The sequence below is a fragment of the Cinclus cinclus genome, chromosome 6 (genome assembly GCF_963662255.1).
Source record: "Cinclus cinclus chromosome 6, bCinCin1.1, whole genome shotgun sequence".
NCBI lineage: Eukaryota > Metazoa > Chordata > Aves > Passeriformes > Cinclidae > Cinclus > Cinclus cinclus.
The window spans coordinates 22,114,918-22,130,019 of NC_085051.1; the positions used below are offsets into that span (position 1 = coordinate 22,114,918).

At 38.6% G+C, this 15,102-nt stretch overlaps 1 protein-coding gene across 1 annotated transcript in view; it reads left to right on the plus strand.

Annotated features, from left to right (window-relative positions):
- Nucleotides 1–15,102, plus strand: part of HSD17B12 (hydroxysteroid 17-beta dehydrogenase 12) — an 80,974-nt gene that overhangs the window by 54,778 nt on the left and 11,094 nt on the right. Inside the window, 2 exon segments of the mRNA XM_062494562.1 lie at nucleotides 666–710; nucleotides 10,298–10,332. Coding sequence (XP_062350546.1) covers nucleotides 666–710; nucleotides 10,298–10,332 — 80 coding nt within the window.

The following is a 15,102-nucleotide window of genomic DNA, read 5'->3' on the forward strand; positions in this document are numbered from 1 at the left end:
TTCGGTACTCTTATCCTGCTTCTTCTGCTCCTGTCTCTGGTCTCATCTGGCTGTTGTTCATGAGCTGCTTTTGATTGTGTTGAGGGGCTTCTTATGTGACTGAAGGTGAGCAAGCAATTTCATGGATGAAAACTGCATACACTTACAAAACTTAAATATGACCATTTTAGATAGTTCATAATGTAGGGACAATCTTGGTTGTACTGGATACATTGAAAACTCTGATTATGAACAATTTCATTGGTGCATGATTTTCTTTCTAAAACCCCTGTAGCTCGCTGGGCCCACTGTGGTTTTGTGTTTTCTGCTTAAGTTGCTAAATACATCTAGTGTTTGGTTCACCTTCAAATAAGCTTCAAAATGTTCAGAAAAAAAAATCCCAGTTTTTAAAAAGTTCATAAGTATTGCAAATAATGTTAGGAAATAGTGCCAGTGTGATACATTTATATGGTTCTGTATTAATGAAAGTCCGTAATCAAAGATGAAACTAGACCAAGAGCAATTCATAAACTTTGCTTTGAAAGCCTGTCACTGTTCCTGATACTGAGCCAGGTAGGCAAGGAGAAAAGGCAGATAATTTATCCCAGCACTTAAACCCAGAGGATGTGTAAATACTGTTCAAATAACTTAAAATGAGTAAACTCCAAAACTTTGTGTTCTTGCAGACGATCGACAAAATGGTTAACATTAACATCATGTCTGTTTGTGAGGTAAGTTACCAACACTTCTTGATAATTTCAAACCAGGAAACAAGACTCAATTGTCTGAGGGAATTACTTTGACCTGTTAGACGTACAGGTTCACTTTTCGTCTTGGGGAAACCCTGAGGTTCCAATTGTCATATCGGACTATTCTGATTGCTGTGAGAAATGTAATTTGTTGCAAAGATGCCTATTAGCTATTTGAAAGGAGCGAGGTAAGTACATAAAACTACAAAACAGCACTTAATGCTTTTTCACAATTGTTTTAGTCCTTGTAAGTACTTCATTCTTCTCCTCTTGCATCTGTGTTTCTTGGGGTGGGCAGCCCTTATCTCTCCATGCCTAAGGATTTTGTACACTGTAGTGAGAAGACACTTAAATATTTGTCTACAAAATACATAAGCAAGAGGGACAATTAAACTCACAGAAGCATGCAATAACTTTACTTTAGAAGTTATCTTCACTTTTTGATATTTAAACTGAAGGTTTTTGTAAGAAGAAATCAGCATGACTTCAGGCTAGAACATATGGCTGTTCTCTTGTTGACTGACATGAGGCACATTCAAAAATGATGTTTTCAGCCTAGTATATGAAACCTTAAAAAGAGGGAATAGCTGCTTACACGTCACAGGGACTCTGTTAGTGTATTACCAGTGTGTGTGCTGGTAAAACTCCTTGTGACTATTCACTGCTAAACCTTCCTATGCATAGCTGAGGGTTAACCTTTTGCCTCAAAGCTAAAGTGTTAGAAGTTTCAAAGATGGATCAAAGATTTGACTTTTTTGCAGCTCTTCTGATTAGGTCAAGTACTAAATTCATCTAGTACAGTTCTTTTGGGGAGTCTAAACTCTGGTTTCCATGTTAGGAGACTCAACACCTCTTAAAACAATGCTTTAATAAGATTCTCACACTTTATTAAAACAGGCAAACAGTGAAAATGCCGTCATCGCATGACTGAATGGGAGTTGGTAATGTCAGCTTACTGCTGCAAGCTCTTGCTTCTGTGTGTGTTTTATTTGACATCTCAAAACTACTTGTTGGAAAGTTAGAAATGCTATAACAGTGAGTCCTCAGAAGCCTTTCACCTGGAAAAGGACTGTGAGCCTGACAAGTACAGATTTTCTAGTTGACTGAGAAGGCCAACCCATGGTGTCTTCTTGTCCCCTTGCAAGATTTAATCAGATAAGTCAGTTACTAAGGAGTTTTCTCTTAAGGAGAGTTTATCTAAAGGGAGTGATTTAAGTTAACAGAGCTGCATCAGGTGTACATCTGAAGAAGTGTCATGCACAAACCTCTGCTGAGGTGTGAGGTCTGTGCTGTGCCAGCAGAGGGAGTGCACTATTCAGTGATCAAAGAATTTGGGGTGTCAGTCTTCCCGGGAGCATTTTGTTAGAGTAGAAAAGTTATAGGTTAACTACTCAATATGTATTTCTGGAGATGGAAGGATAGAGTAGTAGTTTAACTCAGCATACACCTAAAGTTCCAGGGATGTAGCTAGACTGTGTTGTTTTCCAAAGTAAACTAATGTTTCAGTTGTAGTGTCAGTATTCATCAACAATTTAACAAAATTGTCATACAGCTTCCTGTAAAATTTGCATCCTCTCAACATCTTCACATTCCAAAATGGCTATTTTTGCGCATATTGAGACTTACTGAAGATCTGCTTGCTGTGTGTTAATAGTGTTTTTGCTTCTGTTTGTAAACTTTTTCTTGACTGTGAACAACTACTGCTACTGCATTTAATCAGAGTTTGAGCATAAGATTCCAAGCTTGGAAATGTTTTCTCCTGCATGAGCATGTTGTGTAATTAAACAGTAGGCATGCCAGATGCTTAGTGTTTTGGGGAGAGGAGCACATTAGAGATGTGTGCCATCTGTAAGACACTTTTTCAGGAGAACCCATAGAACTAGAGAATCATGGTATGAAAAAAATAAATCTAGGAATGGTCTGTATATCTTTTCACTTAGACTTCTAGGATGTAATCCTGTGAATATTTAGTTCTGCTTTTGAGGTTGATACCACCTCATATATATGTATGTGTATATATGTGTGTTTTTTTAAAAACAATAATTTTTAAATAATAAGAATATTATCCAGTGTGTAAGAAGGGGTACACAGAGAGAGAAGACAACATCTTCACCTCACAGGAAAAATGTTCACCCTAGTTGGTCTGGCTGTTTAGTATTTTTCTCAGCTGCGAAGTGACTAATACTATGGGATTTTGGCAAGTGTTTTGAGAACTTTTTTCTTGACAGACCTTTTAAAGCCCATGTCTTTCCTGAATCCTATTCCATGCTGCCCTGCCTGCCCCCATCATGTCCTTAGAGTGCTGGATTGCGTCACCCATGAACCATGCAGTTTTGGGGTTCACTCAGTCTGGCATGAAGTGTTGATTACCGTGATGTGCCTTTGAAGCACCCTGTACATCACTAAAGATAAGCCTCGTAAAACTGCTTAAAACATGTTGGAAATCCAATGTCTTTTAAAATGCTGTTTTAAAAAATTGACAAAATATCACCTTGTCCCACAGCCAAAGTAAATGCTTTTTAAGCAGTCTGGGCAATATCACATTCTAATGGTGATCTACAATGCAGGAGTTACTCTGGTCTTCATATAATATACAAAAAAAAGTGTTATGGATCTTGATGACATAAATAGAACAAAGCTCTTTCATTTGTTGTATTTTCTCAGGAGAGCTGGAGACTTAATACAATCAGATACAAGGATTGAATTCACAAATAAATGAGGAAGACGATTAGGTAGTACATGTAGTTTTAAGGTTCTTGTCATAATCTCATCTCAAGCTTCTGGAGGGATTTAAATAGCAGAACTTTAATGATTGTTGGTAGCAGTTCAGGTAATGTGGGTTTGTATTATAGCTTTTGGATATCTTGTTGCATTTTGAGACACAAATGTTAGTGGCATTGACTGAAGTATCAGGTCAAAATCCCTGGATTTTGTGTTGAGAAATGAAAATTAGAGTTGTTCTGTATAGTTCTAATCCTAGTTCCTTTGTAGTAACTTCATCTTCTTGAGTCAATTCATCTTTGTTTTCTCCAACCTTTAGTTTCACTTTGGAAAACAAGCTTGATTTGGCTCTTGGCTTAATGGCCTGAAAGCCAAGGGTGCTAGAACTGCTGTCCAGTGGAAAAAGTAGGTAGGTAATGAGCACAGAGGATTACTTCAAATGCTTCAGGGAGCCCTTGTTTCTCTTTTGAAAGCTGGAAGAGTTTCTTGGTATGGAAGGAACTGCAAGTTTGTTATTTCTTTTGCAGCATCACAATATGCTAGTTGTATTGGGAGTGAGACATAAACTTATGGTCTCTTGAAAAATGAGCCGGACTAAATAGTTGAGGGAGTGCTGGCTTAGCGGTTGATTAATTAAGCAAGGAGCTGAATTGGTTTGCCGGCTGTTATATTGTGGGGGGATGCAAATTTTAGGCTTGCAGGCCAGGCTTCACCTGGGAATTGGCATTAACAGACAAAGTAGGAGAGGAAATTATGTACATGTACATCCCTTGTGTCTGTGGTAGTCTTCACGTCGATGACTTTACTCATGTTTTATACTGAGTGTCAATATAAAAGGCTAATAGGCCTTACAATATCAAGGATTTTTGTTGTCATATTTGAGATGGTTTTAATTTTCTCAAGACTCAAAATATATAAATACTGCATGTTGAACTGAGAGATATGGTGTCAGCTGCCCCCGTAAAGGAAGAGTAGTGAGAGGTGAATTCCACCAGGTTGTGAATCCCAGGCAGGACATGGGAATAACTACTACAAAGTCTGAAACTGTGAGTTTAGGAAAGAAAGCAACAAAAGAACCCACAACCAATATCAAATTGAAAGGAGGAGCAGAAGTTAGTGAATTTGAGAAAGAGGGGAAATATTCTTATGCAGACCTGTGTGTAAAAAGAAGAAAAGCCTGGGGAGCAGCAATCCTGAAAAGACAATAGGGCAGACTCTCTCCAGTGTGAATTCAGATGGGCTAGTGCAGCTTAGCTGCTTGTCTCCTGCAAGAACCCTCTGTGAATTTTTGTATTTTCTGTGGAAGGGGTCACAGTAAGTGGAACATAATTCTGGGGACAGTGGCAATTCTGACTTGTAAGAAGAGATCACTGTGTGTGTGTGTGTGTTCCAGTCTAGTCAACAGATTATTTTTTTAACATTTATATTCAAAATCATAATCAAAGAGGGGGTTGATGATTTATCCAAGTACATAATACAAGTTTAAAACAGAGAGGGACAGTTGCCAGTGCTTGGAAAAGGAGTAAGCATCCTGTGTAGGTGGTCCTGAATATCATTCAGATGGTCTAGGGGGAGAAATTCAATGCTGTGGTTTCCCACCTTGATGACTTTGAACCTGAGAGCATGATACATAGAAAGCTGGATCAAGGGAAATGTAGTCCTGATAAATACTTTTAAGCAGTCATCAGAGAAGCACTGGGAATTTTTGTTCAAAGTACAAGTAACTTGGGGAAATTCAGGAAATCCTAGAGTTCTGTGGCTTTCTGTAGATTTGGGGTTGACACAAACACTTATTTCGCCTCTTGAAAAGAGAAAGTTCAGCCTTGCTTAAGCAGTCTTTGTCCTGTATAAAGGGCAAGAGGAGAAATATGCTTATTTTGAGAGCTTTCAGTTTTTAACTTGACTCTAAAAGTTTGTGGCTCTAAATAGGGAAAACTTTCTCTTATGAAACTGTCGCTCAGAGGAGAGTCACTGAAAATGAACAGGGCTTATTACTTTCATAGTTCCCTTTTAATGTCTGGTACCCTTGACATGGTCACATGGGTTAGTTACTGTGTGAGTTGAGCTGAGGTCAGGTTTATTTGCTAGTTTTTACAAATATAAATAATTCTTGTTTGGCTTGGAGTACGAGCTGCATTGAGAAGTTCCTGTTTCAAGAGAGACACATTAACAAACTTTGTGGATGCTGAGAACAAGCCTCACAATCAATTTAACTACCAGTGCATGAGAACTGTTCCTTAGTTTTTCAGTGTACCATCTGCGAGTAAGGGTGCCACTTAACTTTGTTAAACAGCTACAACATTTGTGAACTTGTATGAGTTCTCTGCCCAGACACTCTTGAGCTGTCTCATGGTAGCAGTGATGTTTTTGTGCGTGAGCGTGTGCACCACAAGGAATTCCCGATCTTTAAAGAGTTCTGTTGCTCCGAGTTGTTAAAATTTCACTCCAGATTTGTAAATCAGGGAAATGTCTTAGCTGCGTAACACAGTAGCAAAGTTCTCCAAATTCTCAAGCTTCACTCTTTGTTGTCTTTGTACAGCCCCAGTTACAGAAAGGGTATCATTTTACCCTTTCAAAGTGGAAAGAATGACTTGCAGTTGTAACATCATAGAATGATTTGTCTCTAAATATACAACTGTGGTATTAGATTTCTGGCATTGTATAACAGTTGTGGGGCCTGTAAGGTCTGAAGCATGACTTTGAATATTTACCTCACCTTTTCCTGCTGTATTTTAATAGTCTGAGTGGCATCACTTGAAAGATTTAAAAATTTTGCTTATTATTATTATTGTTGTTGTTGTTATTATTCTTTCCAAAGGCTCTAATTCTGAGCTATTGCTTGGACCAGATTGAGGGAAGACTACAATGTATTGATAACTAAGAGGTGGGAGGTTCCTGAAGAAAAATGACTGGAAATCCATGGTTATAACTTCCAACTATATTTGTTAGTCCTCTGATAGCAGCTTTTAATTGTAGTGCATGCTTTAGAACATAAATCTAGCCATAAGTCTGTGCATTCTTGTATTTGCAAGTAGGAATCTTTGCTTTGTTAAGGTAAAAGCAGTGTTACTTTTTCCAGAGCTAGAAGGCAGAGGACAGGTTTGGTGAGGAAGACTGGACAATGCAACCAGTGCTTGCTAGGAATGTAATAAATGCAGTTGCAGATAAAAAGACATCAAGAAATGATAGCTACCTAGAAGAGATTATTGAACTGGTCTATAATCAATCTCTACCTTAAGTTAGTCATTTGCCCTGAGCATCCTGGAACTTGAGATCTGGATGGTTAAGTATGAAGTTGACTTAAAAACAAAGCAACCATCCAAACCAAAGGAACTATACCCCAAACTCTACAACTCTGTTGCATTATGTGTGTATGGAAATAATTGGGAAATGCACAAAAAAAGTGCAGCAACCACTCTTCATGGTTGTGTGCTAAACATAGCTTTTAGCCAGACTCTGTAAAATACCAAAGATTAACAACTTCTGATGTTGAGTACTCTGTCCTGAACAAATTTGTCAGATGCACATGCTCGCTCTGCTCTAATGCAAATTTTCAGAAAGAAAAAACACTTTTGTTTTGGATAAGTTGGCAGTAGCCTAGCTACTTTGGAATTTCCTGACACTTCAGAGTCTTGGGAGCATCCATATTTTCAACTGTAGTACTCGTATTTCCGTGGAAAGTAGTATTTCTTCAGAAAAAGGTTATGTGAAGGAAGCCTAACCATGTTGAGTAATCACCAGGTGAAGGCACTCTTTCTAGGGTAGCTCCCAACCTCTCCTTTAGGCTTCCTGACACCTCCTTCTGCATGTATTAAGTTGCAAAGAAACAAAGAAACTAACACTACTGCAAGTTCTGACATCCTGTATGCAAATTCCTATAGATTGACTTGCAAGGCTTTGCCATTTATGAAATACACACCATTACAGACCAGACTATCTCTAAACAAGACCTAGGTAAAATTTGGATTCTTTATCTGGGAGATATTTATTCAGTTCTAGATGTTTTAGTTTTGAACTGCCATTTTTCATAGTGGCATGTCTGAGATTACAGCTATCGAAGACGAGTGCTAACCAGTTTGGCTGTTTTGAATAATCATACAGTGCAAGCACAGGTGGACACCACTGACACCATTATTAGTGATAAAACTACATTTGTGCTATTAATTGTTCCATTTGAATTAATGCTGAAAATACTTTACATGTGTGTGCAGTGTATAAAATTGCCAGACTTGAGTATGGCTGCAGAATATCCTGCCAGCATTTTTCCGATCGTGCACTTTGAGTGTGCAGTTGGCTGGGTCAGGTGAGTCTGACTCAGAGTGCTGCCTTCTGTTATCTTGCTCTTTAAAAATAACAGTGTTTTTACATCAAGATACTGAATATTCATGAATATTTTTTTTCACAGATCACAAAGTGTAAAGATACTGATAGAAATTTTTGCTCTATTCCACAGAATTTTGAAATTCCCTCAAAATAAGAATTTTAGTAAAACAAATTGAGGTGATGTTGAGTATGAAATCCAGTTTTGCCATTAATATTTTTCTGTGGAGGGGAAAAAATTGATTGCCTGTCCAGCTGAACCTCAGAAACAAACCATTTAACACAGTTGGTAGTGAGAGACTTCTAGATTTCTCCCCAAATTGTGTTCCTATTGCTGTATTTCAGCTGTCAATGGCTTCATAGTTTTTTATTTTATGTAAGCCCACCAATTATTGTAGCATATTTTAGTAGCCAGCAGGTTTATGATAAACTGTTAGAGCTGCTTAGTGGGTTGCAATTTAGATTTTTGATCATGAATGCATTTTTGTGGACATCACAAAGTTTCAAACATGGGGTCTCCTCTACACTACAGTGGAAAATTGTGTACTGGTTTTTCACATCATTTATGGGTTGCCTAAGGGAAGGCAGTTCCATTCCATTCCATATCCACTTGCCAATCTGTGGAGATATGCAGCATTACGCTGCCCTGAGAGGCAAGAAACAGTATGCTGCTTTTTGCCAAGGGATCTGTGGAAGAGATCATAAAACTTGGATTAGATAAAAGCTCTTCCAGTCTTGAACTAGTCTTAAAATCAGCCCAACTCATTCTTTATCCTTTAGGATTAAAATAAATAGTTGTTTCTACATCTCTTTTGAAGCATTAATATATGAAAAAGCTCATGTATGCTTAAATGTAATACTAGAGGGTTTTTTGAAGGTGCATCAGATCTGTTTAGCTTGTTGATGCTTATCAGCTCTGAATACTTAGTTTGACTTCTGGGGCAGTGCTGACAGCTAAGTGTGTCAACAGCTGACTTCATGAAAGTAAGGCCTGTTCAACTCCTGCCTGTACAGTCCCTTATCAAAACTGTCATGCAGTGTGGCTGATGGCAGAATCTATTCTAAGGGAGAAATGCCAATAAAAATGCAAAACACAGCTCTTCTCTAGCATTTTCTTTGTGTGTCAGCTGCAATCAACTGAGATTGTTTTCTTTTGTGTTTTTTTTTTCTCCTTTATTCCTGAAAGGGTATGTTTTATAATTAAGAAATAAAAACAAACAGTAAAACCTCAAACCCAGATTGAGTCATATGTAAGGGCTAATGTAGTGGTGATAATAAAATGAGTAGCTTCCTACAATAAAATCTGTTTCTTTGTAATAAAAGTGTTTACAGGTGTTTTGTGTGCTTATATATGCTGATTTCTTTTGTGTGTTTTTCTTCCCATACTATTTAAATATTCAATGTTTTATTTTAAGCTATCAAGGTAATTTGGGATCAGTGGGAGTATCATTATGTTTTGGTGTGTGCTGGTTTTAGTATTTTATTACCCACCCCACTGTCTTCTCAAAAACTTTGTTGGAACACCTTTCAGGTGTCAAAAGTGATAGCAGTTTATATTTCCTGTGTGATCTGTCCTTCCTGTCAGTCACAGTTATTCATAGGGTTAGTTGGGGCAGGGCAGAATTTGGCACAAGCAGAATTTTGTTACTATTTCAGGAAGGCAGAAGTTTTGGATTTAAATTGTATTTTAGGATGATAGTAATTAGTAGTGGGAAAATTAAGTATTTTACACTAATTTAAATTTTGTCCAAGTTTGGATCAATGCTTAATTTGTTTTCTTTGTCAAAGATGCTCTGTCTGCCACTGGGAATCTTGTTTTAGGATTACTGCTCTGGAAAATCCTTCATCCAGCTTGTAGATAGATTGCCCAGAGTCATAATAAAGTCAGGAGTTTCTAGAGCAGTGAGGAGGTTTGCCAGGCAACTTTCCTCCTGGGGGTGTAGTTTTTTTTCAGTGTGAAAACACCTGTGTAAGCTGCAAAAAATATTTTTGAGTCTGAAGTATTTTCTGTAGGTAATAATGTAAGAAACTTACATTCACTAGTTCTGTCAGTGCTCTTGCTGCTCTGTAATTTATTCTTGTCTTAAACTCAGCAGTTCAGTAGCCTAGCTAAAATGTATTGGATAATGTTTTGAATCTTGGCAAAGGCAGTAAATTTAGACAGTCTTGAGGAAGACAGGTGTTTTTTGCAGAGAGAGAAAGATGGTACATGTGCTGTAGTACTCTGGTGTTTTAATGTTCTTTAGAGGCCATGGATGCTGCAGAGTGGTGAAGACATTTGTTTTATTTACTCTTGTGCTACTAGCTAGATGGGTTCACCAGATTCAGTGCACACACTGCTTGACAGAGCCAAGTTATCCAGGTAGAATAAAAATAAACTGCCTACGCAAAGTATGGTCTCTGCTTCCCCAAGCCGTGCTTGGGGTGGAGGGGGTGGCAGCTGCTCCTGGGAGGAAGGGAGGCTTCCCTGGGTCTCTGGCTGTCTGCTGTCTGCATTCTCAGCCATCACGAATGTTTTCCTTTTGCAGATGACACGATTGGTGCTGCCCGGCATGCTGGAAAGGTGAGTCACACTAACACTATCCAGACAAAGTCATCATTATTTATAGGGGAGAATCCTTTCTTGAAAAATTCATTACTGTGACTAATCAGCCTAGTCTCCATGTTTTAATGGCAGAGTAATGCTGGGTGAGTCACGCTGATGGTGCATGAATCATCAGACGGTGGAAGCCTTTTCCACTCGATTCCCTTTTTATTTTTCCTCTCCCTTCTCCACTGTTGTGGTGATTCCTTTTAGAACAGAATTTAAAAGCCCGTCTGACTCATCAGCACTAACTCAACAACCTGCTATTCTGAGGGGGTGGTTACAGTTCCTGGGAATAACCTTCTTAAGGCTATTTCTCCAAGTCATTGTAAGTAAAATGGATGCAAAGAATATGTTCTCATTATACAGTAGGAGGTATATTGAGGAAAGGCTGTGATCATTTGGAAAAGTAGAATTGGAGACCAGCTCTTTAGAATAACACACCATTGTAGACAGGGAAGACATGTACTGACTTCCCAGCTAGCTCCCAGGTGAAACCAAAAGGTTCACGATTTCCATTTAGTCCCCCAGGCTGTTTTCTAGCTGACCGTTGGCTCTGCTGGCTGTTTGCCATTTCTCTTGGTGTACTAACCCTGCCTTGCTGAGGGTTGCCCTGGATCAGGCTTGAGCTGTGTTTGCAATACTGCAGAAAACTCTGTAGAACCACGCAATGAATATGGCAGGAGGAGCCCGTATATGGGGCAAGCCTCCAAATCTAGCAAAGATGAAGCGGGGGGGAAAAGGGTTTATTTTGTGTCATCCCACTGTCTGAGTCCTCATTGCAGGCCAGAATTCAGTTATTCAAGTGTTGCACAGATGCACATATGTTTCATTTTTAAAACAAAGTTTCTTCCTGGGTGCAAACTGTCAGAGCTAATGGTCAGTATGGGAGTCAGTGTCTAGCACATCAGGGTGGTGGTGAGCTAAGATTTTAACTTAGCCCATCAGGAGATATGAATAAGTTTATTTCATGTAAAGAGATTTGAATTAGAAATAAAGAGTCAAGACTGAGCTCTGAGGCAGGAGTGTAGTATTTCCCAATGAAGCTGGAGTAGAGGGTGAGGATTATAGTACAAGGGTGATACATGCTCAGGGCTTGTAGGTCAGAAGCTGCTCCTTGTCCTTTTACTGTTATTGATAGGTAAAGGGACTTGTTTTTTGTGAAACCACTGTCCTCTGAAAGTACTAACATGACCAAAACCTTTATGCTTTTGAGGGGATTTAATGTTGTTTCATTATTAGGTTTTGGAACTTAAAAACTCTTAACAGTTTCTTGCCTCAGTTTCTTATTTGTTTAAAGAAATATTGTAGCTATCCATTTGGCAGTTATGCCTTCAGCTTCTCAGGATAGAATGGTGTATACTCTACTTATATAATATCCTGTATAGGTTTTTCTGTTACACATCCACATGGGTAAGATGATTTGAATGAAAGGTAGCAAACCAGGATCCTGCTGACTTCTGATTGTGACTGCCCTTGAGCACGCGTAGTCTGTCCTCTTTACTTCTCTAGCTGCATGACTGCCTCAGGGATTCTGAGGATAAATGCTCAAGAAGCCTGGAAAGAAAAGGTTAATAGTGGTTTAAAAAAATTAAATATGCATCTTGAACTTTTTCCTGACTATAAGGAACCACTTTAAAAGACTGCTCCATTTGGATTACAGCCTTGGTTTCCATCTCAGGGAAAATATTTGAAAAAGTTTCCATTTTCTGTTTGATTTTTGTGAAGTTGGTTGGATTTGCAGTGCACAGAAGCAATGCCTGCAGCTGCAAACTCCTGCACAGTCATAGCTCACAGGCCATTAATACCACTAGGAGTCTGTAACCAGAGAAGGACATGGATGTCCAGCAAATGCAAGGGCATGAATGAATTGGAGCTGGACTCTGCTGCTCTTCAGGTCAGCCATATATTTCTCACATGGGACCACAGGCTGGAAAAAGGACTCCAGGCTCTAATAAGGCTAGACTAAGAATCTCATTGTCATTCTTCACTTGTTCAAGGTGGAGAGCATGTTGAGTAGATAGATGTGACGTAGCGTGTTAGAGCATCTTGCAGCTTGCTCTGGTGCATATTTTTGCGTATTTGAATGTTGGTTTTATGACGATATATTGCAAGATAAACACAAAAATAGAACATACTTTGCATGCTTTGCATCCAGGTCTGATAAGAGAAAACAAAGCTACATTTTGGTGTGCCTTTTACTTTTTATTTATAATAAACACAACAGCATTAGATGAATGCCACTTCTGGTAATGGTGTTTAGATTATCTTCTGTGACTTCTCTCCTGTGCTCTGAGCACTTAAAGTGACAATTTATTATCTGAAGCTTCCTATTACACTTATATGAGCAGTTCCTGTATAAATACTCAGGCTACTGTATGAGATGGGAAACTCATAGAACTGAAAATCAAGGCTTGGTATCTTTGGGAACAAAAAAAACCCATCACCACCAAAAAGCATTTGGCTGTTGCTAGACAAATACCAAACTATTGTATTTATTGCCAGGAAAGTAGCAAGTGCATAATTACATTACAGAAGAAGCTTGCTCTTTCCACTTGGCATGCAGCTGGAGCAGGCGCTGGTTGCCACAGCAACAGGGAGATGGCTAAATATAGCCTTCCTGGTGCTGGACCACTTAAGGTAGAATCATGGGGAGGTGCGAGGGTGTGGGCCTGGCTGTCTTCATCTTAACCAACTCTTTTTGTTTGGTTTTGTTTTGTTGTTTGTTTTTTTTTTTTTTTTCCCATTAACAGCACAGTCAAAATAGAAGGAGCCAAAATTTCTTTTTATCACATTGATGTTTGAGTAATTAATCAGATCCCTCCCAAAAAACAGACATTCTGCAGTTCCTCTAAGATGCAGAATTGTAATTGGAGTAATTGGAGTTCCCCCTACTTACATGCTTCTCAATTTCATTTTATCTGAGGGTTTTAAGTTATGAGCTTTTAAGACTAGGACTGTTTTCTTTAAAATGCAAAAATACAAACCACAGAATCCCCAGTGGCACTGACTGCTTCAAAGAGACCAATACACAGAGCTTCTGCAAGGGGCTGCTCTTAGTGTTTTGTGTTTCCATGAGGGTTTTCTTTAGTGGGTCAAACCATTAATTCACTCCATCTAGGTGGTGGTCACGACTTCTGCTAGAAAGTTGCGGTGCAGCCAGACGCTGCGAGACCTGTGCTTGCAGCCTGAATGTCAGCCTCTCTTCTAAAGCTTCAGTTTGTTTTAAAAGCGTGAGACTCGTGTTTGTCCATATCAATCCTTATCCTTCTTTGAATCCTGTTAAGCTTTTGTCCTCAGTTAGGTTTTGTGGCAAGTACTCCCCAGTCCGAATATGAGAAGAGCACTTTCTTTTATCAGATCTGAATTTCAGTCTTTCATTTAAATAAATGTCATCTTTCTTTTGCATTCTGAGAGGATAAATCAAGATCTTGATATTTTTTCATTTGTTAGTTTGTGTACTCTTACCGTGGCTGCTTTTAATAGACTCTTAAATTGATTATCAGGGTGGATTTCTTTCTTCTCTTCCTCTTTCTTAAATCATTGGTTTCTTAATATTTCTGTTCTGTATTTGGAGGGATAAAGATGATTTGTAGACTGTAAAACAAGATTTTGGTATTGGTGGAGGATCTGTCCCTGCCATTCCCAGCTTCCTGTTGTTTGGCTGGTTTTGGTGACTGCTGCACAAAGAACTCCCATGTCCAGGTTTTTCATGGAGGGGACAGTTGATTTAGAGTCCTGCAAGGTTTGTGATGATTCACAATGTTTTCTTTAGTATGCACTGTTGGTTATTGATGCTCTCTTAATATTGATTTTTCATCTGCCATTCTGTAGTCTGTTCACATAGCAGCCTGAGCTTTTAAAAAAGTTCCTTATAGTATTCTCCAATCTGATAATCTCTTTAAAAATGTATAAATACTCATTTTACTGCTAATCTCCATTTGAACTCAGGAATAAATATCACAGTTACCACCTGTCTTGATATGAAAAACTTCTTCTAGCATCCACTGTTAACTTTTTGCTGTCTTGAAAATTCCTGATTAATTTGTGATTTTATGCTTTCTATGCTAGGTATTTTGATCCATGTTATACTTTATTTCACCAACCAAGCCTTCCAGGGGCATCCTGAAAAACACAACGAACTTTGGCAAGGATGCTTGAAATCCTGAATGACTGAAATTATTCTTTTTGTCACATTTGCCATCTCATTCCTCGAGACAAATCAGTCACAGATGTAATTCACACTTGTATCAAGCACAAGGCATGCTGGTTTGAGTCTATTCTCATGATTTCCAAAGCATTTATATTGTTTTATTTTTTAACAGTGATTTAAATTACTGTTTGTTTTTAAGATGGTTACTTAAATGATTGTGGCAGCAGTGGTGTGGGATATACCTGGTTAAACAAATAGGATGGAAACTTGTGTTAATCTGCAGGAGTTGAGCTGTGTGAGGTCTACCTGCATGAGTGTTCTCACTGCACTGAGCATGGCATACTTATGCTATATTGAGGTAAACTGTCTTGAATTTCCAACAGAGTAAGAAGTACAGATTTGTCTTTCACTATGTTGGACTGTTTGCAGCACCTTCTAAAGAGTAATTGCTCTAATTTGCATGAAGCTTTCAAAATTAACTCTTTTTTTCTACCTAGCACTAAGTATGTCTGGTTTTGTAGGTAGAACTAGTCTCAAAAATAGATGTGGCTGAAATCAGTCTGTACTGGGAGGTCAGGAGCCTTCCTGTTCTACCT